Source organism: Dromiciops gliroides, chromosome 1, assembly GCF_019393635.1.
Source record: "Dromiciops gliroides isolate mDroGli1 chromosome 1, mDroGli1.pri, whole genome shotgun sequence".
In the NCBI taxonomy this organism is placed as follows: Eukaryota; Metazoa; Chordata; class Mammalia; order Microbiotheria; family Microbiotheriidae; genus Dromiciops; species Dromiciops gliroides.
The window spans coordinates 569650142-569676283 of record NC_057861.1 but is presented as its reverse complement, the minus strand read 5'-3'; the positions used below and the strand labels follow the sequence as shown (position 1 = coordinate 569676283).

The following is a 26142-nucleotide window of genomic DNA, read 5'->3' as shown; positions in this document are numbered from 1 at the left end:
AGTCAAAATAAACCTAATCCCTCCTTCCACATGGCAGTCCATTAAATACAGAAAGTTTGAACCTAGTTTGATTTTTGTCAAACCCAAAAGCTTACTATAAGAGGTCAGAGATGCTCCTGAGGAAGCCAGATGGCTACAGGGAATGCTGAAGATCCCACCCAAAGTCTAGTACTGAGTCTATATACAATGCTTCTGTTTTGGGTTCCCCAAATTTGAAGGTTTCTGTTTATATCTCAACCTAAATTTGATTGTCTCTATTTACTGAAGTACATCTCAATGAACTTTGCCTGGGAACTGCCAAAGCAAACACTACAAAATAGCTTTACCTGCTACCTGCAATTCCTGCTGATAAGTCTTCTTTGAAATCATTTGTAATGTAAACTTCAAAAAGCCTGAAGAGGGAGTCGTCTTCTAGCTTTCCTCCTCTACCAATTGACCTAGTAAATTTTTACTAAAACTATTTCGGGGGGCATCTAGGTGGCACAGTGGATAAAGCACCAGCCCTGGATTCAGGAGGACCTGAGTTCAAATCTGACCTTAGACACTTGACACTTACTATCTGTATGACCCTGGCTGGGCAAGTCACTTAACCTTCATTGCCCTGCAAAACCAAACCAAACCAAACCAAACCAAACCACTATTTCGGATTTTGGGGAGCTGACATTTATAGAGTGTTTTAAAGCTTACCAAATGCCTTAAGACATTCAACAATCACAAAAACCAAAGAATAGATACTACACTTATTAGTATACAGAGTTCATTAGAATTTATTAGTATTTCAGAGATGATAAAACTGAGATTTCCTAAATGATTTATCCATGATAACAAAGATAGTAGGCTGAAAACATGGGATTCAAACCCAGTTCCCTTCTAACTCTAAATCCAATAATCTTTATACTATATACCACACTACCAACTACCCTTACTCTCCTTAGTCTTCTCTTCTCTATATTAAATATTCCCAATTCTTTCAACCAAACTTCCCTTCCCACATACCTATTCTGGTTATTTTCCTATCAATGTCCTTTTTTTTTTTTTTTAAAGTGAGGCAATTGGGGTTAAGTGACTTGCTCAGGGTCACACAGCTAGTAAGTGTTAAGTGTCTGAGGCCAGATTTGAACTCAGGTACTCCTGACTCCAGGGTTGGTGCTCTATCCACTGCACCACCTAGCTGCCCCAATGTCCTTTCTAAAATGTAGAATTCCACAGAGTTGCCTCTAATAGGAGTAGTGAGAAACAGACTTGCTGAAATTTAAGGCTAAAGCATCAGTAAGATTTTTGATGCTTAGATAAGGAGAAAGAATGGAAAATGCTTGGGGTCATAGGAAGGTTAAGTTATTATCCATAACCATTTTTATAGTTATGAGTTAAAATGAGTTAAAATGATTGTAGATTAACATCAGTTTAACTTGCTGTGTCAAAGGATCATCTAGGTTAGTCTAAAGTTTTTTTGAAATTTGTGAACATCTGAGACTCCACTTCACAACTTCACAACCATATTGCCATTTAGGGAAAAACAATGGCGGGGTAGGGAGTATTTTTGTTTGTGTGTTTTTGGTTTTGTAGGGCAATGAGGGTTAAGTGACTTGCCCAGGGTCACAAAGGTAGTAGGGAAGGGAGTATTTTAACATTAATTCTCTTTTGTTGTTACGGATTTTCTCATTTCTATTTATTAATTCCTATTGTTATACTAGCATACACGTAAAAATACTCCTATATTTTACTTTAAACATGTTTATTCAATTGAACATTGAACAATACTGAATTAAATTTAACATGGGGAGGGGTGTGTGTGAGGCAATTGCGGTGAAGTGACTTGCCCAGGGTCACACAGCTAGTTAAGTGTCAAGTGTCTGAGGCCGACTTTGACTCCAGGGCCAGTACTGCATCCTCTGTGCCACCTAGCTGCCCCAAATTTAACAGTTATTATAAACCAACTATGCTAGGCACCAGGAATAAAAAGAGAAAAGCAATTCCTGAAGTTCTCAAGAGCCTTTTAAAGCCTACTTATAAATATTTCTTTTACTTAACCAAAATTTGTCAATATGAAGCATCTGTCCAAAATACAGTTACAGGCTATACCTACCTAATATCTAACACATACTGATGGATATGGGTTTAAACTCACCTCTGACATTTATCTCTAAGGTTTAGTTTTCTCATATATAAAAAGAGGAAGGCAGATGATCTTTAAGATCCTTTTCAAGCTCTAAATCTAGAATCCTTCAATGATTCTATGAATTTCCTTCTTTCTTCTGCTTCTATTACTTTGATCTTAATCCAGGTATTCTATAACTCTTTTTTTTTTTTTTTGGTGAGGCAATTGGGGCTAAGTGACTTGCCCAGGGTCACACAGCTAGTAAATGTTAAGTGTCTGAGGCCAGATTTGAACTCAGGTCCTCCTGAATCCAGGGCCAGTGCTCTATCCATTGCGCCACCTAGCTGCCCCTCTATAACTCATATTTTAATGTAGTGGAAGATAATTCTGAATTTCTACTACCATTCTTCTCCAGCAATTCATTCTTAGTATCATGATTCCAAGAAAAATTTTAAAATAAAAACTGTACAATAAAATTCATTAAGAACTTAAATTTTCAGGCAAACAATGTCAGTTATTTTATATTTTCTGAGAAAAATTATTTTGAACACAAGAATAAGCATACCTGGTGGTCAATTACAAAAGATCGGCCACAACAAAATCCTCCAATAGAAGCTAGGGAATTCTCCATGTTAGCACTGATAAGATCAATGTCATCAATCTATAACAAGAGTCAGAGAACATTTCTTTAAAAGAGAAAAACAAAACTTAAACAATATCTTAGATCTTTTGTTCAACATTATTAAGACAGATATAAAAGGGAAGAATTTCAGTACTAATCATTTGCATGTTTAGACAATATCATTCTAATAAAAGGACAGTCCTAAAACTTGCCAATAAAATTCCAGGAAAACAATTATTCAATATTACTAGACTAGATATAAATAAACAACAGATAATTTAATCAATTTTATTAAATTAGACAAGCAGCCAATAATATTAAATATTTTAAACTAAGTCTAAAGTGCTTATAAGTAAATTGAAAATAACAAACCATCAAGCACTCTAACTATAACTGAGATTAGTAAGATCTAATCCACAACAATTCATATTTACATTGTGGATAGCGTAAGTATTTGATAAAACCACATATGCTAAGTGCCTGCTACAGAGGAAGTCAAGTGTCTGAGGCTGGATTTGAACTCAGGTACTTCTGAATCCAGGGCCAGTGCTTTCACTGTGCTACCTAGCTGCCCCCACACTGTGCTGTTTTTCAATGAAAAGACTATGGCAATCAAATGGTAACATAATTCAAAAAGCACAGATTAACTAACAGGGGTACTTGAGACACAAGTATATCCAAAAGATATAAACTCTGGTGGAATTAGATTTGAGTAGGAAAATGGGAACATAGGAAATATTTGGCTGAGGAACAATGGATGAAGAAACATGAGAAACTATGGTAGAACCATATTATCACTACTCAACAAAAAGCAATAAGTATATGATGATTGCAAGAAGCTAGCACGGAGGAAGGATTTGGTGATTTTAGAAGATCACAAAGTTAGCAAGGAGGAATGATATGGTAGGGATAGCAAACTTCAACCATTCAATAATCTTTTTTTGGGGGGGAAGGGGTTGTTTTTTGTTTTTTTTTTGTGGGGCAATGTGGGTTAAGTGACTTGCCCAGGGTCACACAGCTAGTAAATGTCAAAGTGTCTGAGGCTGGATTTGAACTCAGGTCCTCTTGAATCTAGGGCCAGTGCTTTATCCACTGTGCTACTTGGCTACCCTCCCCAATAATCTTTTTAAGAAAAAAGTTTATCTTTTAAAAAAAGCAGGGCAGCTAATAAATTCTTAAGTTGCTTACATGATGTCGCCTTTGAGAAGTGGAGGAACCAAGGAAGCAAAATGCTACTTTGTAACCAATGGCGACCAATAAAAAGAAACAAGCTGTTGAAACAGAAATATCGGGCACCTTGAAAGAAGTTACCATGCAATTTTACAGTTCATAATAATCAGAAAAGGCTAGATATTATGATACACAATCTGAATTTTAACTAAGATTTCAAAGACTAGAAAAAAAGAATAGGGAGAAATTTTTAAAAATCAAATCAATCATTTTTTCTTTTAATTAAAAAAAAATATTGTTATTTAAAGTTTTGAGCTGCAAATTTTATCCCTCTTTCCTTTCCTCCCCTCTTCTCTCCCTGAGGAGGTAAACAACAAATAGGTTACACATGTATAATTATGTAAAACTTTACCATATTAGTCATTTTTCAACAATCATTTTTTTTTTCGGTAAGGCAATTGGGGTTAAGTGACTTGCCCAGGGTCACACAGTTAGTAAGTGTTAAGTGTCTGAGGCCAGATTTGAACTCAGGTACTCCTGAATCCAGGGCCGGTGCTTTATCCACTGCGCCACCTAGCTGCCCCTCAACAATCATTTTAAGAAACTACTATACATACACTAGGCACTGAGGATAGAATATACAAAAGTAAAATGGTCTCTGGTCTCAAAGGGAGTTCATATTACACTAGGAGAATAGGAAATGTTCACCTAAATAAATACAGTATATACACAAAACATACAAATGATTGGGAGTGTGAAGGAGGAAAAAATTAATTAGTAACAGTAGGGAAAAGCCTCTTGAAATGGCAGCATTTTGGCTGAGTCTTATACGGAACTGGGGGTTCTGAGAGATGGAAGCAAGGAAGGAGGAGAATCTGAAAATGTGGACTGGTGCAAAGGCAGAGAGGGAATATGTATATGAAACAGCAGCTATGCAAGTTCCTGCAAGAGGTGGAGTGATATGTAAGCTGCCCCGAAAGAGAGATTGGAAGAACCACATGGCTTAAATACCCAATGTCAATATGAAAGGTCTGAGAGGAGCCCACCTCTCCTACAAACAGTATAACAAAGTTCTAAAAGTGAATTTGAAGGAATAATGATTAAAAAAACCAAGGAGAAACAATTTATAAGCTCCTTTATCCAATTCAGGACTACATAGGACTGCCAAAAGCCTGTGGACATGATAAGTAGAAACAACCAGGGGAGACAGAGTATAACGATTGGAATGACGCCAACTGCTGGAGACTTACTGTAGCAAAGCTCAAGGTCCTTAATGTCAGGAAGTGACATTTGCTCGTGGGTACTGTCTATCAAGGCTACCAGCCAATCAAGTTGAGGAGCCTCCCATTTCTGGGAGGAGGACACGAAGTAGGAAGCTGGTAGAGGGGTTCTGACTCTTTTGGTTCCTGACCTCACCATGGTGGGTCAGATGATAGGGTCTCTTAGAAATAGATTTTTTACCTTTCTCTCTGATCCTAATGCTCTGTAATAAATACTTAAACTCTTAAATACTCTTGCTAAAGCTTATAATTTATTGACGACCACTCATTAGATTTTGGATAGTTTAGCTAGAATTTTAGCCCCTTATGAGGCACAGTACTGTAGTGCCTGGACAACTACAGAAAGAGAAAGGCCAGAAGATCGCTCAGGAGGCCCGCATGAAAACCACAGCAGGAAACAGAGCAAGCACAATAATGAACTTACAACAAGGAGATGGGCCAGTAAAGTACTCAGGCAGCACTATGTAAGAGGCAGGATCAGCATAGCTCCAAGGCAGCATAACCAATAGGGGGGTCATGTAGGAGGCCTGCTACCACTGCATTTGGCATCATCTAACTGAGACCTGTTAGTAGAACATATAGGGAAGGATGTCCCTGGTTGAGGACTGTGCTGAGGATCAGGAGACAGACTAGGCTGAGGCCAAAACCCTGAGCCATGCTATCAATAAACAGACTGAGCAAGAAGCCAGGATTATAAGAACATAGTCTTAACCACCACAAATAAGACAGCACAGGTGGCAGCATCCAGGATACAAAACAGACAGGACCAAGCAAGAACTAACCAACCATGTCAGGCTAAAGCATATAGCAGCATAAATAAATGCAGAAGGAATAACTTTACAAATCAAGCAGAGTCTTAGAGAAAAAAATGATTTGGTGACAAGGAGAGAGAAGTAAAATTATTAAGACTTCTTGAAGATCATTAAAAAAAAGGGGATACTATATTTTAAGAAATCAGTAAGAGGAAACTGCCTAGATCTATTAGAATCAGAAAATAAGGAAAAAAATAGAATACTGGTCAGCTAAAGGAAACCCCCAATTTTTTTTTTTTTAAAGTGAGGCAATTGGGGTTAAGTGACTTGCCCAGGGTCACACAGCTAGTAAGTGTTAAGTGTCTGAGGCCAGATTTGAACTCAGGTACTCCTGACTCCAGGGCCGGTGCTCTATCCACTGCGCCATCTAGCTGCCCCATGGAAACCCCAAATTAAAAATGCCTGGGAGTATTATGAACAAAATAGCTTCCAGATCAAAGAAAAAATACTGCAAGAAATTAAAAAGAGTTCAAGTAACATAAGGATCACAGCTATAAAGGAGAGAATGTCCTCGAATATAGCATTAAAAAATAAAAGATAAAAGCCTATGACGAGAAATAGTACCCTGTAAAACTGAATATAATCCTATAAAGGATAAAAAAGAGCCTTTAACAGACTAGTTTATGATAAGCACAGAGTTGGGTAGAATCTTTGTTTTAATGTTTTATGGAAGCCGTTTTTAAAGAAAAAAATATCTTTTTTCAATTAACCAGCAAATCTGTGCAACCATTCTGGAGAACAATTTGGAACTTCGCCCACAGGGCTATAAAACTGTACGTATCCTTTAACCCAGCAATACTCCTACTAGGGCTGTATTCTGAGATTAACAAAAAAGCAGAATAACCTTTATGTATATTTAGAGCAACTCTTTTTGTGGTGGCAAAGAATTGGAAATAGAGGAGGTGCTCATAATTGAAGAGGGGTCGAATAAATTGTGGTATATGATTGTGATGGAATGTATGTTGTTATTTTTCAGTCACGTCTGACAACTTTGTGATTTCACTTGAGGTATTCCTGGAAAAGATACTGGAATGGTTTGTCATTCATTTCCTTCTCCAACTCATTTTACAGATGAAGAAACTGAAGCAAACAGGGTTAAGTGGCTTGCCCAGGGTCATATGGTTGGTAAGTATCTGAGGCCACATTTGAACCCATTTTCCTGACTCCAAATCTAGCACTTTAGTCAATGCACCCCCTACCTATGATGGAATACTATTGTGATATAAGAAATGATTGAACAGGGTGCTTTCAGAAAAATGTGGAAAATCTTATATGAACTGATGCAAAGTGAAGTGAGCAGAGCCAAGAAAATTATATACAGAATGATATCAATATTGTAAAAACGACCAACTTTGAAAGTCTTAGCTACTCTGATCAACAGTACGATATATGACAATTCTAAAGGACTTATGATGAAAAGTGCTATCTATCTCCAGAGAGAGCACTGATGAACTCAGAGTGCAGATTAAAGCATACTATTTTTCATTTCCTTTTTCTTGCCTTTTTTCCTGCAACATGGCTAATATGGAAATATGTTCACATATATAATGAGTATCACTGCTTGCTTTCCTAATGGTTTGCGGGGGAAGAGTTGAAGGGAGGGAAAGAATATGGAACTCAAAAAAAAAAAAAAGTGCTAAAAATAAATAATAAAAATTTAAAAATATAACGTCTCTCCCACTAGTCCCTCATTGAGCAAACAAATTAAAATACAAACCAAAACAAATAAAAGCCATCATACATAGATGTAACAGTTCAAAGCAAATTCCCATATAGCCATGTCCAAAAATGTGTCTCTTTCTACATCTGAAGTCTATCCTCTGTCAGGAAGTATTTTATTTTCTTCATTTGGACTCCTAGCACTGATCAGTATTAAGGTGCTTTAAAGTTGTTTTTCTCTACAATGTTATCATTACACAAATTGTTCATTCTGTTCATTTCACTTCACAGTAATAGTTCACAAAAGTCTTTCCAGTTCCCTGTGAAATGGTTCATTTTTATTATTACTTCTCATATTCCATTAGTCAAATGTGATGATTCATTTATTAGTTGTCCATTTACCAATTTTTGGCAACCATGAATAGAGATGTGATCAATATAAATATAGGTCCTTTTCCTTTTATTTCTTTGAGGTATAGGCCTAGAAGTGCTATGCCAGGGCCAAAGGTTTGATAAATTTCTGGAAATAGTTGAAACTTGCTTTCCAGAATGGCTGGATCAAATCACAACTCTACCAACAGTGTGCCAGTGTTCCTATTTTAGGTTTTATTTATTTTTTTGTCTGTTTGTTTTTTTGGTGAGGCAATTGGGGTTAAGTGACTTGCCCAGGGTCACATAGCTAGTAAGTGTCAATCATCTGAAGCCAGATTTGAACTCAGGTACTCCTGACTCCATGGCCGGTGCTCTATCCACTGAGCCACCTAGCTGCCCCCCCCCCCCTTTTTTGTCAGTGTTCCTATTTTCACACAGGTCCTCCAACATTTTGCATTTTCCACTTTTGTCATTTTTGCCAGTCAGACAGATATAAGAATATAAGATAGGGCCTCAAAGTTGGTTTAATTTGAATTTTTAATTTACTAGTGATTTAAAACATTTTCATGTGGTTACTGATAACTTGGATTTCATCCCTTAAAAACTGCATATTCATGTCTTGACCATTCATCTAATGGAGAATTCCAGTCTTAAAATTTGAATCAGATCCTAATGTATCCGGGAAATGAAACATTTATCATAGAAATCTGTAGCAAATTTTTTTTTTCCAGTTACTTTTCCCTTCTAATTTTTTTTTTTTTTTACAGGGCAATGGGGGTTAAGTGACTTGCCCAGAGTCACACAGCTACTAAGTGTCTGAGGCTGGGTTTGAACTCAGGTCCTCCTGAATCCAAGGCTGGTGCCTTATCCACTGTGCCACCTAGCTGCTCCCTCCCTTCTAATTTTTACTACATTATATTTGTTTGTGCAAAAACCTGAAATTTTATACTAATTTAAATTATCCATTAAATTTTGTAGCTTCCTTTTTATTGCTAATACCGAAATCTTTCCTTACCCATATATCCAAAAGCCAGTTCCTTATATAGCACAATGTATCCAACTTAAGGCTTATCTTGATGTATGGCATGAGGTATGGTAAAAACCTAATTTCTAAACAGTTTTTCTCTACTAGCAAGTATTTCTCCCAGTTACTTGGGTCTTGAACTGTTTTTGTTTCTTCATTCCCACCCTGTTGTACTCCTTCGCATTTTCCATCATGTTCCCAGGAATCTCATTCTACAAGATCACATCAGCCCTAGTACCTATACCCTCTGCCCCGAGGCCTTTCTGAATGGAAAGTTGAAAGTTTCTCCTAGAACCGCTACTAAAGGAGGGTACCCAGACCATTCATCTTTTAATTTTCCACCAGGTTACACTCCTCTGGACTTTTCCATCATACCCCGTCCAACCTGCCTTCTGCAGCTCCACCTACCCCAACTAGGTACATTCCTTCCCTCCTCCTCCCTCTTCAGGTTCTTGTTGTATTGTTTCCCCCACTAAATTATATCATCCTTGAGGATAAGGTCTACTTTTCTTTTTCCTATTTGTATCCCCAGCATTCAGTGTCTGACACATAGAAGGGGATTAATAAATGTTTACTGACTCCTGAGTGACTATGTTGGATACCTAACCTGTCCCAATAAGCAACTTTTTTTTCTTTTTAACCAATCCAAATAGCACTATGGTAAACATTAATGGAGATGAGTATCCTTGCTTTACCCTGATCTTAGTGGAAAGGCCTCTAATATTTCTGCATTATAAATGTTTCTATTATGTTAAGGAGGGTGCATTTATTGACATTATCTCTAGGGTTCTTAATAAAAATGACTTTGCTTCTGTAGCCTTAGTGAATATCATGTAATCCTTTAGTAATTACTATAGTTATTCACCATTTTTCAGCTATAATGATTTTATTCTCATATTTCAAAGGTGATTGCAAGACTTCTGCTTTAAGTGTTAGACATTGTCCCTTCTAGCCACATTAAGAAAGTACTGCTACCACCCTGGTGCAGGCCCTTATCACTTCACAGCCTAGAATACTGTAATAATCTGCTGGTTGCTCTCCTTGCCTCATGTCTTTTCTCAATTCATTCTCCACTCAGCTATCAAAGCAATATTCTTAAAATGCAAATCTGACCATATTGCCCCTCCATTCATTCAATTCCAGTTTCTCTCCCTATATTCTAATAGTTTGCATGACTCATAGATTTTGTTGAACCCCTATTTCCAGCTGCTCTGAAATTCTTTGTGCAATTTCATTTCTATTTTGGTAAGTCTGCTATTGCTTTGCTTCTGTTGATTTTATGAGGTTTTCTTCTTTGTTTTAATGTCTTCTAATTATCACTTAATTTTCTAGTGTGATTAAAAGAAAAAATTCTCAGACATCCTTCAGGTCTCACCTAAAATCCAACTTTCTAAATTAAGTCTTTTCCAGTCCTCCTTAATTCTAGTGGCTTCTCTCTGAAATCAGATCCAATTCACCCTGTCTATGAAATATGAGATATAACACAATATAAAATTATATGTAACATGAACACAGTTTTTTATGCTGTCTTCCCAATAAGAATGCAAACTGGAGGGCAGGGACTGTTTTTTCTTTCTCTGTATCTACTGCCCTTAGAACCTGATACATAGCAAGCCTTAATAAAAGTTTGTTGATTTGACTTAAGTATGATGCAGGGGCACTTAAGAGATGTTTTACTTGCCTCCTTTGCTGACAATTCTGACATTTCAACCACTGAAGAGTGTGATCTTGGTTGGTAGTATTTTTGTTTTTATTTGTAAATTGGAAATAAGACTCCACCCCTCTCCCACTTGAATCCACTTGGACCTCAATGGCATAGGGGTTTTCCTGTAGTCTACAAATGTTTAACAAAGGGGGTGGTGCTTGTTCCAGCCCCTATTTTTTGGTGTGAGCTGGTATTTAGACAGAAGGTAGCCAGGTTCTTTATGTACCCTACCACAAAACAACAAATGGAAAGACCAATATTAAGAACTGTAAAGAACTCACACACATTTTTTTTTCTATTAACAAAGTACTATTTTTAAAATACTAGAGAGCATCTGAATTGGTTGTAGGACCAAAGCTTGGGGGGAAAAAAAATTCAAGATATTCTCTCTACCCCCTAGCCCTAGTTTTTGAAAGGAAGATTTATTTAACACATTTCACTTAGCACAATATAAAGGAAATCACAATATAATGAAAGATTTAAATTAAGGTCTCAGAATTTAATACAAACACCAAGACCAAATCCTAAAGTATCCGTATTGAGTTTCAAAAATGTCTCCATTAACTTAAAAAAAAAAAAGCTTAAACATATGTGCCTTATAAGATGGTAAATGAAACAAACTAGAACATGCCAAATGTTTCACTTTTGAATCATAGACACAACTCCTGTTTGTTTTACAATATGCTTACTGCTTAAGTACATTCCTACAACATAACTACCTTGAGAAAGGCTGAAATTATTTAATAGCTATAGTCTTTACTCAGTTTGCCTATCACATCCTAGATGAATATTTTTCTGTCTTCAAAAATACTGAACTGAAATTTTTAAAAACAATTCTGATTTCACTCACAGTAAGCATAAATCACAAGCTTGTACTGCAAAACTGTGAAACTCTGTTTTTGTTTGTTGGGTTTTTTCTTTAAGAAAAAAAAAGTTGACCAAGAATCAGTGATCAGGATTACATTCTGCATCCACCACTCATACTGAACATGCCAGACATCTTTTCTGTTCTGTTCACTTCTGCTACTGTCATTCAAGATATTCTGAGCTATATCCACAAATCAATAAAACATTAAAAAAATAAACAATACTTGGCTATTATAAGACAAATTTAAAAACTAAAGGGCAAAATGAAGATATGAAAGATTTTTTTAAAAATCACACTAGAAAATCAAGTGATAATTAGGAATTAAAACAAATATGGAAATAAAGAAGAAAATGATCAGTACAAAGAATATGCTTGAAAACCTCATAAAAATCAACAGAAGCAAGCTACAGCAAACTTACCAAAATGGTAATGAACCTTTACAAAGAACTGCAGAGTAGCTGGAAATAGGGGCTCAATAATGTCTATGACTCGGGGGCAGCTAGATGGCGCAGTGGATAAAGCACTGGCCCTGGATTCAGGAGTACCTGAATTCAAATTTGGCCTCAGACACAACACTTACTAGCTGTGTGACTCTGGGCAAGTCACTCAACCCCAATTGCCTCACCCCCCCCCAAAATAAAATAAAATAATGTCTATGACTCATCCAAAGTCTTGGTAAAAACACTCAAATATTAAACCTACCTCACAATGCAACAGTTTCAAGATTAATGACATCCTACATAATTTTGAAAAATAAAATTAGGACCTTTTAGTTTAGGAAATCACTAAATAAATTTGCTCAAAAGTGAAAACAATCAACAAAACAGAAATAGAAAGAATCCATAGGATACCTACTGTAGGGGTGGGGAACAAGATTTAAAATACCACTTAACATCACAGTTCAATTAAAATTGAACAATAAACAAGGAAAAACTATGATGAGCTGCCAAAAGAAAAGCAGGAATAATTTATAAAGGAACAATACTTAGGATCATAGCAGTTTTCAAAAAGAATGAAAGAATGTAGAAAGTAGAAGAAATATTTTAAAAATTAAGAAGGATGGATTGAGACCTCAGAATTTGCTAGCCATAAAGATTAAGAAAACAGAAGATAAGAGATATTCAAGAATCAGACTTTGAAAAATGCACTGAGGGATCCATGTAAAGCATGACTTCAAACAATAAAAATGTCCTCCACACAAAAGGATTAATAATTTAATTCAGAAAAACTAGTGGCTAATAAAATGGTAACCCTAAGAATAATGTAAGATACTTCTGAAAAAATAGTTGGGTGTAGGGGTGCACAAGGAGGAAAGAGAAAGGGACTGGGTAAAGATCCTATATTTTAAAAAGGGCAATTCCAAGTTTTTTTTGTTTTGTTTTGGTTTTTTTGGTGGGGCTATGGGCGGGTTAAGTGACTTGCCCAGGGTCACACAGCTAGTGTCAAGTGTCTGAGGCCAGATTTGAATTTAGGTCCTCTTGAATCCAGGGCCAGTGCTCTATCCACTGCACCACCTAGCTGCCCCTTGGCAATTCCAAGTTAAAGTAACTCAAAATGAATAATAAGACACAATAATTCTAATAAATTAGAATTAATAAATAAGAATCTACTCTCTTCTGAAAGTATGAGTGAAGAAAAGACAAACCTAACAAATATAGCACTAAATATAAATACACTGAACTCCAAATTAAGAGTAACAGACCATATCAATAAGTAGAAAATAAAGGCGTGCTGCTTACAAAAAGCCTATTTAGTTCAGAAAGCTCAAAGACTTATAGATGGAAAGAGTCAAAGGGGTTTATAAAGGCCATCTAGTCCAACACTTTATTTTATAGATGAGGAAACTGAACCCTGGGCCTAAGGTCACAATGAGAGTAAGTACAGAGTCAAGATTCCAACATGGGTCCTCTAATTCCAGATCCAATGTACTTTCCACTACACCAAGACACAGATTTCTAAAATGTACTGTTTGCTACCAAATCACAAAAAGAAGCAATGACATAATATTGGAATACAATTAATTTATTAGCTGCAAAAAGGGTATGGAGCTATTCTTGAAAAGTGACAGTGCTACACAAGAAAGGATGGAAGCCAGAGGAGGAGACTAGATGTCCATGGAGAAAAAAAAAAAAATAGGTTGGCAGCCCCTCCTGTTCCCAGTTTCAAAAGTGGATGAGGATGCCAATCCTAGGCCCCAATCCACTCAAATTTTAGAGTTTTTAGACAGAGAGCTGACATGGCACTAATAGAAAACTGTCCAGTCACTGATGAGAGAAAGCAGTGAGGGTAGTCTTAAACAGCTAAAATCAGGCTGTCCTTTAAAATGCCTAATAAAGAATGAGGGGCAGGTATCTAGGAAACTTAACTAACTGTGCTGAAAAGCAACTAGGGAAAGAGACAATGTCCTGTTTCCAGTTCAGTTAAGCCTTAGCATACATGCAATCTGAGGGCTGGGGCTGTACAAATCAAATCTGTTTCTATCAGCTTCTACTAGCATGGAAGAGAATTCTTCCATTTTCATCATAAAAAACCAAAAGCCAAATATCTGTTCTTAGATTATTAGATATTGCATATATATTATATACATATATAGACAGATAGATCACATATATACATATATGTATATATGTTATATATAGATATACCTATGTATCTCTCTCTCTCTCTCTCTCTCTCTATATATATATATATATATTTTTATTTATTTATTTATTTATTTATATTTATATTAATGAAGGTCAAGAAGACCTAAGTTTTCATCTTACTCAGACATTTACTAGTTGAGTGAAACTGGGTGAGTTACTTAACTTCTATCGGTCTCAGTTTCCTCATTTGTAAAATGGACATAATAAATAGTTCCTTTCATAGGATTACTCTATCTAATGAGGTAAGTATGCAAAACATTTTGCAAAACTGTGCTATATAATTGCAAGGTGTATTATTTATTTACTTTGGGAAGGTCACTTTTTAGCCTCAGTTTCCTCATGTATGAAATGGGGTTAAGAAAGCACAAATCACAACTTATTCTGCTGCTGAGATTAGACATTTAAATGTTGTGTTCAAACTCTGTATTGAAAAAGTAATGCAGAAATTGATGGCTAAAAGGTCATAATAACTATTTGTTTTATAGCAATACCACAATGAACAAAGCTCTGCACTTTTTAAAACCTCTTAAAGGTTACTCAAGTGGAATAAATGTCTCCATATAAAAAAGAAATTTTATACCCCAACTTATAACTTACATTTATCCCAAAATGTTCAGTGACTCCTCGCCCATGTTCTCCTAGAACTCCAAATGAAAGGCTTTCCTCCAAGAAAATTCTTGCTTTGTACTTATATTTTAACTTGACCTAAAATGGTGTGAATGAATAACAAGGTAAAATTACTTTGTTTTTAGGAATATATCTAAAACACTTTGAAAAGTAAGGGTACTGACTTAAAAGAAAAATATTATTTTAGATACTATAAAAGTGCTATAAACTCTAACATTTGCCCTTTTTGGTGAGTTTTAAAAACATCACAAATCAATTTGTTTAACACAAAAATATGGGGAAATAATCCAATTAGATTGCATTAGTGTGAATGATTTCTACCTGAATAACATGATACCTATTACTACATAAATAATACATATTTATTTCAAGATCGCTATCATTATGTCAGGTAAAGATATGCATAGAATCAACCAGTAATCAATAGTTATAGAAGATTCCTTTAACTGCAGGTTAACTGCTTTTCATTTGTTTAGAGTTAAGCTTCTTAATCCTTAGAAACTCTTGCTCACATTTAATTTTTATCCACACAGCTAGGAAAATAACAATATGTTTATAAGATATGCATTGATATACATAATTTTGGGGAATGTGAAATTCATGTGTTACAAATAGTTCTAAGCTAAGAATGTACAACATAAACTAATAGTCTACATGGTATAACAAACAAAAAAATGGATCTGCTTACCAATTCTGGAAGTGGACAAATAGATCCAGTATTCATATACAATCCTTCTACTACAATAAACCTTCGAGTTACACGTGCCTTGCGAGGATTCTTCAAAAAACAAAACAAGTTAGTTATTTAAACATCAAATAAAAGGGGTAAAAAACTGCTAAGTACTCCTAGTATTTAAAAATTTCAAGGTCAAAGAGGAATCTGTAATCCTCTGTCTTAGAATAATGTTTCTTGGGGGCAGCTAGGTGGAACAGTGGATAAAGCACTGGTCCTGGATTCAGGAAGACCTGAGTTCAAATCCAGTCTCAGACACTTGACGTTTACTAGCTGTGTGACCTTGGGCAAGTCACTTAACCCTCATTGCCCCACAAAAAATAAAACGGAAAAAAAATAAAATAAATTTATATTAAAAAAAAAAGAATAATGTTTCTTAACAAACATATCTACAGGTTATAAATTCAGCTAAGCAATCCCTATTAAAGTTTAACATTATGGAAGTATTAACACCCTGGCAAAAAAGAAACAAAAAACCAAACCACCATACCTATAGGTCTCTGTTTTTCAAAGAAAAAACTAAGTAGAAATACCTTATGAATCAGCCAGATAAGCCTAATCTATCTTCCTTAAAATTTCTTGACAATATAAAATAGGACCTGCCACAATGGATATTTAGGTAGGGTATAGAGAGAAGATCCAGAGCTTCATACAGTCAGCTGTAGTAGAGTGAGAAATAGCAAACAGGGGGTAGCTAGGTGGTGCAGTGCATAAAGCACCAGCCCTGGATTCGTGAGCACATGAGTACAAATCTGGCCTTCAGACACTTAAATGTTTACTAGCTGTGTGACCCTGGACCCCCCTCAAGGGGAAAAAAAAAAGAGATTAAATATGTTAAGTGATTTGCCCAGGGCCACACAATTTGGGTCTTCCTGATCCCAGGCCCAGTGTTCTAAGCATTGAGTAACCTAGCTGCCCCTAGGAGATGGGAGGAAATTATAAGAAAAACAAAAAACAAAAAACCACCACCAAAAAAACAACCTTTGAGAACTAATGTTTCAATAGAAAATACAGTTAGTCCAAAGTAGGTTTAAAACCTGGATAAACTTTAATCTACTTTCAAAGGTAGATGAAGCTAAAAAATATTTTCTCCTCCAAAAGTAATGTAGCTTTTACTTATAATTCAGAATTAAAATTTAATAAAAATAATAATTTTTTAAAATGCAAAATATGTAGCAAAACTAGGCATAATATCATTAGCAGTACATATCAAAATGAGAAAGCTAAAAATTAAGGAACAATTTTTTTTTTAATCAGTATGTTTTATCCTCTCTAATGTGGACATATACAGTTGCCATGCATTTCAATCAGTCAAAACTCGGATGGATGTCTAAGCTTCTTAGGGCACTAATTTAAATTAATACCTTTAATTTACAACAAAGAACAAGTAGAGAGGTGTACCTTCTAAAATGAGTACTATAAATATTCAAGGTGAAAAATAGATGAAAATTGACGGGTTCTCATTTTTATTCAACATATATGGTAGTCTCCAATTTAATACATGAACTTTTTTATATCCAAGTTATGTGGTGCTTGATTGGCATTTTCTCACTCCAAAATGTTTACAAAATAGTCAGGTACACAAGTCAGTCCATAAAAGCCTAATAAACCCATCTTAAAGAGTTTCCATGGACCTCTAATTGAGGTGGATTGGAGGCTCCAGGGACTAGAGACAGAAGGGACCTTTGAAAGTAAAAGTCATGGATGTTTATTAGTAATGCTGGGGGTTTTTCTCAATTAAAAAAAATATATAAGAATGTCAAGCCTATGAACACCTTTTTCAAAATCCGATATTTATAATGCACTTTTCTATACCAAACTACAGTTTTTGTAAAAACAGAGTCTAATACACTATTTTCCTAGTGCACAAAAAAGAAAAAGGAGACCAACATGCTAGCTTTCCTTTGGCCTGTTTCATTTAAAATTATTTTTAAATATAAAATTTTTCTGAATTACCTCTCCAATAAATTTCTGATGTAATTATAATAGCAAAATGGCATTTAGAAATTAAACTAGTTAGCCAATGTCAATATTTAAGGAGGTGTATTAAGTGAAAATTGTTGCCAATATATAAGTGAAGAAAAAGACCAAATTTTCTTGACAGGTTGCCATCCAACAAATACTTTTGCTTCTTAGAAAGTGACAAAAAATATTTTCTTCAAAAGAATCATACCTTTTGGTCTTCAATCTCTTGTTCTTTTAGTAGGCACTCCAGGTCAGCCATGTCATTATGCTCAAATAATTTAATGTCACTACGAGATGCTTGTAATCCCTTCTGAATCGCAAAGCAGGCAGCTCTATCTCTAAGAATAATAGAGACCATCCTTTAGATTGTCTGGTTCTCAGAAAATTAAAATGAGTTAGATTTTAAAAAAATATGCAAAGTCACTGTAGTCGACTTATATAACTAACAAATTAAATGTTAAAGTTTAAAACTACACTAAGACTTTTGGGATGTCCTCTATATTCATTCCTCTGGTTCCAAACAAACCAAATATAAACCTTTTCATATGACTTTTTTCTCATGTGAAAACAATATTTGATCTATGCAACTAAGATAAAATTTTAAGTAATTCATAAAAAAGCTATAATGAAGACCAAAGATGGAAATGAGATACCCAGAAAGAATAAATAACCCATCAAGGAAAATAATACTCTACCACAGTAAAGATATTCTTCAAAAATCAAAAGATGAAAAATTCTTAGTTTACATTTATGAAAGATTTGTAATTTGGACACATTTTTGGTATACATAAAAATTGAAGAAGCACAAATAGTTTTTAAATAGCCAAAGTATACAATTTGGCAGATACACAGTTTGATAGTTAAGTTTGTAAACATTTATGGTTTTGAATTTTAAGAAATAAAGCTTTCACTAACAAGCCAAGTAAATTACCACTAAAGTATAGGAAGCAGAAATTTCAAACACTGATGCTTAGACTTTCATTGATAAAATGTGGCTGAGCAACTAGACAAGCAACTTGTTCTAAAACACTGCCTCCTAGCATGCATTAAGAAGGAAAAATTACCTAGAATGACAAATACATCTTAGTTTCTTGGGAAGGCATGATAAAAATTATCCAAAGGATCCACTGATTAGTTACTGCTGCCAATCACCAAATTAACATGAAGAGGTGGTTATCTGCACATTTTATCTATGCTCAGAGTACAGCCTCATCTGTATGAAAAATCAGAGAACCTAGTATATCAGCTTCAGCAACCTTATATAGAATGTGAATATGCTATGATTGTAATGGAATATGATTGTGCTGTAAGAAATGTCAAAGGATGATGATTTCATAAAGTCCTGGACCTATATGTATTCATGTATAGTGAAGTTAGCAGAACAAGGAGAATGTTGTATACAGTGACAGCATACTGTTCAATGAAGAACTGTGAATGACAACTATTCTCAGCAATACAATGATCCAAGACAATCCCAAAGGACTAATGATGAAGCATACTATCCACATCCAAAGAAAGAACTGATACTGATTAAATTCAGACTGAAGAATGCTTTTTTTCACTTTTTCTTTCATTTTTTACTTTTATTTGAAAGGGGTCAATTCACCACCAATGAAGTAGAAATTAAAGCAATGATTAGGAGCTTTTTCCCCAACTGTATGACAATAAATTTGACAATCTAAATGAAATGGATGAATATTTACAAAAACACAAATTGCCCAGATTAACTGAAGAGGAAATAAAATCCTTAAATAAATCCATTTTAGAAAAAGAAATTGAACAAGCCATCAATGAACTCCCTAAAAAAAAATTTCCAGGGCCAGATGGGTTTACAAGTGAATTCTACCAAACATTTAAAGAACAATTAATTCCAATACTGTATAAATTATTTAGAAAAATAAATGAAGGAGTTCTACCAAATTCTTTTTATGACACAAATATGGTGTTGATACCTCAACCAGACAGAGCCAAAATAGAGAAAGAAAATTATAAACCAATTACCCTAATAAATATCGATGCAAAAATCTAATACATTATGACCAAGTGGGATTTATACCTGAAATGCAGGACTGGTTCAATATTAGGAAAACTATCAACATAATTGACCACATCGATAACAAAACTAACCAAAATCATATGATTATCTCAATAGATGCAGAAAAAGCTATTGACCAAATACAGTACTCATTTCTATTAGAAACACTAGAGAGCATGGGAGTAGGTGGAGCATTCCTTAAAATAATAAGCAGTATCTACCCAAAACCATCAGCAAACATATGTAAGGGGGAAAAGTTAGAGGCATTCCCAATAGGATCAGAGGTGAAACAGTGATGTCCATTATCACCCCTATTATTTAATAATTGTACTAGAAACATTAGCTTTAGCAATAAGAAAAGAGAATTAAAGGAATTAGAAGAGGCAAGGAAGAAACAAAACTACCACTCCTTGCAGATGATATGATGGTATACTTAGAGAATCCTAGCGAATCAACTATAAAACTACCTGAAAAAACTAACAACTTTAGCAAAGTTGCAGGATATAAAATAAATCCACATAAATCATCAGCATTTTTATACATGACCAACAAAGTTCAGCAACAAGAGATAGAAAGAGAAATTCCATTTAAAGTGACTGTAGGGGCAGCTAGATGGCGCAGTGGATAGAGCACCGGCCCTGGAATCAGGAGTACCTGAGTTCAAATCCGGCCTCAGACACTTAACACTTAACTAGCTGTGTGACCCTGGGCAAGTCACTTAACCCCAATTGCCTCACTAAAAGAAAAAAAAAATAAAGTGACTGTAGACAAGATAAAATATTTGAGATTCTACCTGCCAAGACAAACCCAGGAACTCTATGAACACAATTACAAAACACTTCTCGCACAAATAAAATCAGATCTAAATAATTGGAAAAATATCGATTGCTCACGGATAAGCCAAGTGAATATAATATAAATGACAATTCTGCCTAAATTAATTTCCTTATTCAGTGCCATACCAATCAGACTACCCAAAAATTATTTTTAGAGTTAGAAAAAATTCTAACAAAGTCATCTGGAAGAACAAAAGGTCAAGAATATCAAGGGAAATAATGAAAAAAAAAATGCACAGGAAGGTGGGCTAGCTGTACCAAAGCTGAAGCTATACTATAAAGTATCAGTCATTAAAACTATTTGGTACTGGCTAAGAAATAGAGTAGAGGATCAATGGAATAGGTTAGGCACAGGAAACACAGCAGTAAATGACTATAACCCAGATAAACCCAGACTCCATTTTCCGGGAAAAAAACTCACTATGAGACAAAAACTGCTAGGAAAACTGGAAGATTGTATGGCAGAAACTAGGTGTAGATCAACATCTTACACCTCATACTAATATAAGGTCAAAATGGGTACATGTTTTAGACATAAAGGGTGATACCATAGGTAAATTAGGAGAGGAAGGAATAGCTTACCTCTCAGATCTATGGAGAGGAGAAGAAGTTGTGATGAAACATGAGTTAGATAATATTATGAAATGCAAAATAGATGATTTTGATTACATTAAAAAATTTTTGTACAAACTGAAGCAATGCAGCCAAAATCAGAATGGAAGCAGAAAGCTGGGAAACAATTTTTACAGTGTTCCTGATAAAGGCCTCATTTCTAAAATATATAGGGAACTAAATCAAATTTATAATAAAGTCATTCGGCAATTGAGAAATGGTCAAAGGACATGAATAGGCTGTTTTCAGATGAAGAAATCAAAGCTACCTATTGCCATATGAAAAAATGCTCTAAATAACTATTGATTAGAGAAATGCATATTAAAACAACTCTGAGGTAACACTTCACACTTATCAGATTGGCTAATATGATAAAAAAAGAAAATAATAAATGTTGAAGCTATAGAAAAATTGGAACATTCATGGAGTTGTGAACTGATCCAACCATTCTGGAGAGCAATTTGGAACGATGTCCAAAGGGCTGTAAAGCCAGAAATATCACTATTAATTAGGTCTATATCCCAAAGGGATCATAAAAAAGGGAAATGGACTCACATGTACACAATTATTTATAGCTGCTCTGTTTGTGGTGGCAAAGCATTGGAAATTGAGGGGGTGCCCATCAACTGGAGAATGGCTAAACAAGTTGTGGTATATAAATGTAATGGAATATAATTGTGCTGTAAGAAATGATAAGCAGGCAGATTTCAGAAAAACTGGGAAAGACTTACATGAATTGAAGTTGAGTGAAATGAGCAGAACCATTGTTTGATGATCAGCTATACTTTAACTCTTCTCAGCAATACTATGGTCCAAGATAATTCCAAAGGACTCATGATGGAAAATGAAATAATGCCTCAACCAGAAAAAAGAATGTGGAATCTAGATGCAGATTGAACCATACTGTTTCTATTTTTGTTTTTTGAGGTTTTTTCTTTTTGTTCTTATTCTTCTTTTATAACATAACTAATGTAGAAATGTTTAATGTGATTGTATTTAATTTGTGTTTAATTGAATTTGTATTTAATTGAATGTGATTGTATTTATTGCAATTAATTGTGATATATAACCTATATCAGATTGCTTTATATCTTGGGGAGGGAGGAGGGAAATAAGGGAGTGAGAAAATTTGAAACTAGAAATCTTATAAAAACAAATGTTGAAAATTTCTATCTCTACATGTAACTGGAAAATAATAAAATATTCTGGGAAAGTGGAAGCTAATGACTTTATGAGACATCAATCAAAGAAAATTTTAAAAAATAGAATATTAAGAGAAAATGTGAAACATCTCATTGGAAAAACAACTGACCAGGGAAAACATCCAGGAGAGATCATTTATTTTTCTTTCTGCAGGGCAATGAGGGTTAAGTGACTTTCCCAGGGTCATACAGCTAGTAAATGTCAAGTGTATGAGGCCAAATTTGAACTGGGGTCCTCCTGAATCCAGGGCCAGTGCTTTATTCACTACACCACTTAGCTGCCCCCAGGAAAGATAATTTAAGAATTATTGATCTACCCAAAAGCCATGATCAAAAAAAGAGCCTAAACATCAGATTTTAAGAAATTATTAGGAAAACATCTCTGATATTCTAGAAGCAGAGGGAAAAATAGAAATGGAAAGAATCTACCAATCACATACTGAAAGAGATACAAAAATGAAATTTCCCAGGAATTTATAGCCAAATTCCAGAACTCCTAAGTCCAGAAGAAAGTATTGTAAGCAGACAGGAGGAAAAAATTAAATATCACGGAGCCAGAGTCAAGATAACAAAGGATTTAGTATCTTTTACATTAAAGGATCAGAGGGATTGGAATATAATATTCTGTTTATGTATTTATAATTTGCCTCACGTTACATGTAAAAACAAATTTTCACATCGATTTTTAAAAATTTTGTGTTCCAAATTCTCTTCCTCCCTCCCCACTCCCCTTAAGAACTCAAACATTTCAATATAAGTTATACATGTACAGTCATGCAAAGCATAACAAAAAAACTTTAGAAAGAGAAACTAACAAAAATTATACTTCTGTGTATATATATATATATATATATATATATATATATATATATATATATATATGTATTCAGATACTTTCAGTTCTTTCTCTGTAGATGGAATGCATTTTTCATAAGTCCTACTTATAGCATCGTGCTCTTCATTTCTTTTTTTTTTTTAAGTGAGGCAATTGGGTTTAAGTGATTTGCCCAGGGTCACACAACTAGTAAGTGTCAAGGGTCTGAGGCCAGATTTGAACTCAGGTCCTCCTGAATCCAGGGCCAGTGCTTTATCCACTGCGCCACCTAGCTGCCCCCTGCTCTTCATTTCTTAAAGCATAATAGCATTCCATCCTAATCTCTGCTTCAAACTTTTTTCAGTTACTATTGCTAACTGTATTTCCCTCCATCCTATTCCCTCCCCTTGATATTTACTCTATTTTCTATCTTCTTTCACCCTATCCCTCCTCAAAAGTATTTTGCTTCTTTTAACTCCTTAAAGTGGGGCACTGCTTCCAGGACGCACTGTCCCAAGCTTCAGGGGGTCCAAGGTGGTACGATTTAAGGAGAGGCTTGTTCCTTTTGTGGGTTCTGCTGCTCTAGGAATTGTCTTATGGCATTATTTGAAGACATTTGGAGGATTAGACAGATAGTAAGTGTCTGAGGCTGGATTTGAACTCAGACCTTCCAGACTCCAGGTCCAGTGCTCTCTATTCACCTAAGTATTAGAACTCTATTTGTCCCCCAAATGGAGATTGGTAGAATTCTTTCTTTCCCTGTTTTTGAGAATAATTTTTATAGTATTGGTTTTGTTTTTTAAAAGCTTAATATCCTTTTTCTGTGAATCTTTTTTTTTTTTTTGGCAGGGAAATGGGGGTGAAGTGACTTGCCCAGGGTCACACAGCTAGTAAGTGTCAAGTGTCTGAGGCTGGATTTGAACTCAGGTACTCCTGAATCCAGGGCCAGTGCTTTAACCACTGGGCCATCTAGCTGCCCCCTGTGAATCTTTTAAGACCAAGAATTTTCACCTCTTGCCTGACCCCACTTTGATAGTTCTTATACAGCTAGTTCTAGTTCCTTTTGGGAGGCTGGATTGTTTAAGATCTTTATTTGCTTATCTGCTAGTTTGGGTATTTCAGATTTTTTAATGACATCCTCTATTTCTATTATATTATCAGCTTTATTAGCACATAACTGTGCACAAGAACTTCTCATAATTCTTTTTAATTTTTCTGGTTTTGTTATTTCCTTTAATTCATTTTTTATTTGATTTGATTTGATGCACTCTTCTTTTTAATCAGATAGGCTAAAGGTTTATCGGTTTATGAAGTGATTATTACTTTTTTCCTTCTGAATTAGCAATGAAGTGGTGCAAGAGATAGAGTGTTGGACCTGGAGTTAGAAAGAAATGATTTCAAATCCAGGTTCAGATACTTACTAGATGTGTGAGCCTATGTGAGTCACTTAACCTCTCAGCTTCAATTTCTTCAACTGTATAATGGAAATAATACCACTTACATTACACGCTGCTGTGAGAATCAAATGAAATATTTGTAAAGCACTTAGCACAGTATCTAGAACATAGGGGGTGCTTAATAAATGCCCGTTTCTTCCCTTTCCCTCAAGTCCCCCTTTCCATTTGTCACTACTTTCTCTATTTTGGCTTCCTTTTACCTAAGTACTTCTTCCCTTTTTCTCTAGCTTATTTTTTCTCTCAGTTAAGTATTTAATGAAAACTCCTCCTTCTTGGTTTTTCCGCCATTTTCTGTGCTCTTTTCTTAAAAGGATTTCTTAACCTAGTACTCATTAATTCTCTTTCCTTTCTATTCTAAACTTTTATTCTTTGATTTATGTACTTTATTCCTTCTCTTTATGTCATCTATCTTCCTCTTGAAATTAAAGCTTCTAGGAGGCAGCTAGGTGGCGCAGTGGATAAAGCAACGGCCCTGGATTCAGGAAGACCTGAGTTCAAATCCGGCCTCAGACACTTGACACTTACTACCTGTGTGACCATGGGCAAGTCACTTAACCCTCATTGCCCCACCCAAAAAAAAAATTAAAGCTTCTAAAGTAATAAATTTGAGACCCCTCTTCTAAATAATTTTTGTCATTACATTGTAGATCTTGCCCTTTCCCCTCTTAATGGTTGTGCCTTGCTCTTAGAAGGATCAACTCCTGAGGAAGGAAGGACAGAAATATTGATCCTTATTAGAAACTACCCTGTAACTGATTACATAGTCTTATCCTACCCATGCCTTTACCATGATCGTTCTCTTTCCCATTTGCCATAGTACCTCTTTTCTGAGTCCTTGTATATAACTCCTACTTTTCTGGATACTACCTCTAGGAACACAATGTTCTCCCTGAGCAAATGGTTCCCCTGTATACCAAATATCCTAAAGTAATACCCACCCCATGGGAATGTTCTTCAGTGGGACTACCCTTTCACTACTGAGTTGAGCTTTTTTCTAGTCCCATTTCAATCCCTCTCTTTAACATCTCACCCATTCTCCTGTGGCCCCTCTTCTTACTGAGAGACTGACTATAAGAATGATTGTCCCTTCATTGTTTACCTTCAACTTGGTTAGGGTATATCACATTCCCTTCTATTTCCTACTCCCCCCCCCCAAGCCTTTTATGCATATCCTTATTATGCAGTTTAATTACACACACAAACATGCAGACACACACACACACAAGTTCACCTCTGTGTGTGTGTGTGTGTGTGTGTGTGTGTGTGTAAGAAAAAATTTAGGAGTATAAATATACCAAAGTGAAGGACAATCTGGCAGTAAATGAACACATGATCTCTCTACATCCAAGAAGCATACATCTTGCATATAGGAAGTATCTCCTAAGTTTTTACTTCTTTGGAGAGATCACCATAGATTCAAGTTTTTCTATCCCGCTATTTCTTTTCTTTCCTGTGCAGACCATAAATCCAGTCATTTGTTCCCTTTTAACTTCAAGATTCAGATTGTTCTTTTGAACTATTAAGAGAAGTCATGTTAGAGTTCCATGCTTTCTTGGGAATCCACAAAGTTTTCTGTTTCATCAAGTATTGGTTCAATTTGCTTTGT

The 26142-nt window shown here is 35.2% G+C and overlaps 1 protein-coding gene across 2 annotated transcripts in view; it reads right to left on the bottom strand.

Annotated features, from left to right (window-relative positions):
• The window catches only part of SPTLC1 (serine palmitoyltransferase long chain base subunit 1), a 101761-nt gene that overhangs the window by 31445 nt on the left and 44174 nt on the right, over positions 1-26142 (bottom strand). For both annotated transcript variants that reach the window (XM_043975923.1, XM_043975924.1), the window contains 4 exons: positions 17789-17918; positions 15571-15660; positions 14853-14960; positions 2664-2759 (listed from right to left, as the gene is read on the bottom strand). In XM_043975923.1, the coding sequence (XP_043831858.1) occupies positions 2664-2759; positions 14853-14960; positions 15571-15660; positions 17789-17918 (424 nt within the window). The remainder of the gene's footprint in view (positions 1-2663; positions 2760-14852; positions 14961-15570; positions 15661-17788; positions 17919-26142) is intronic.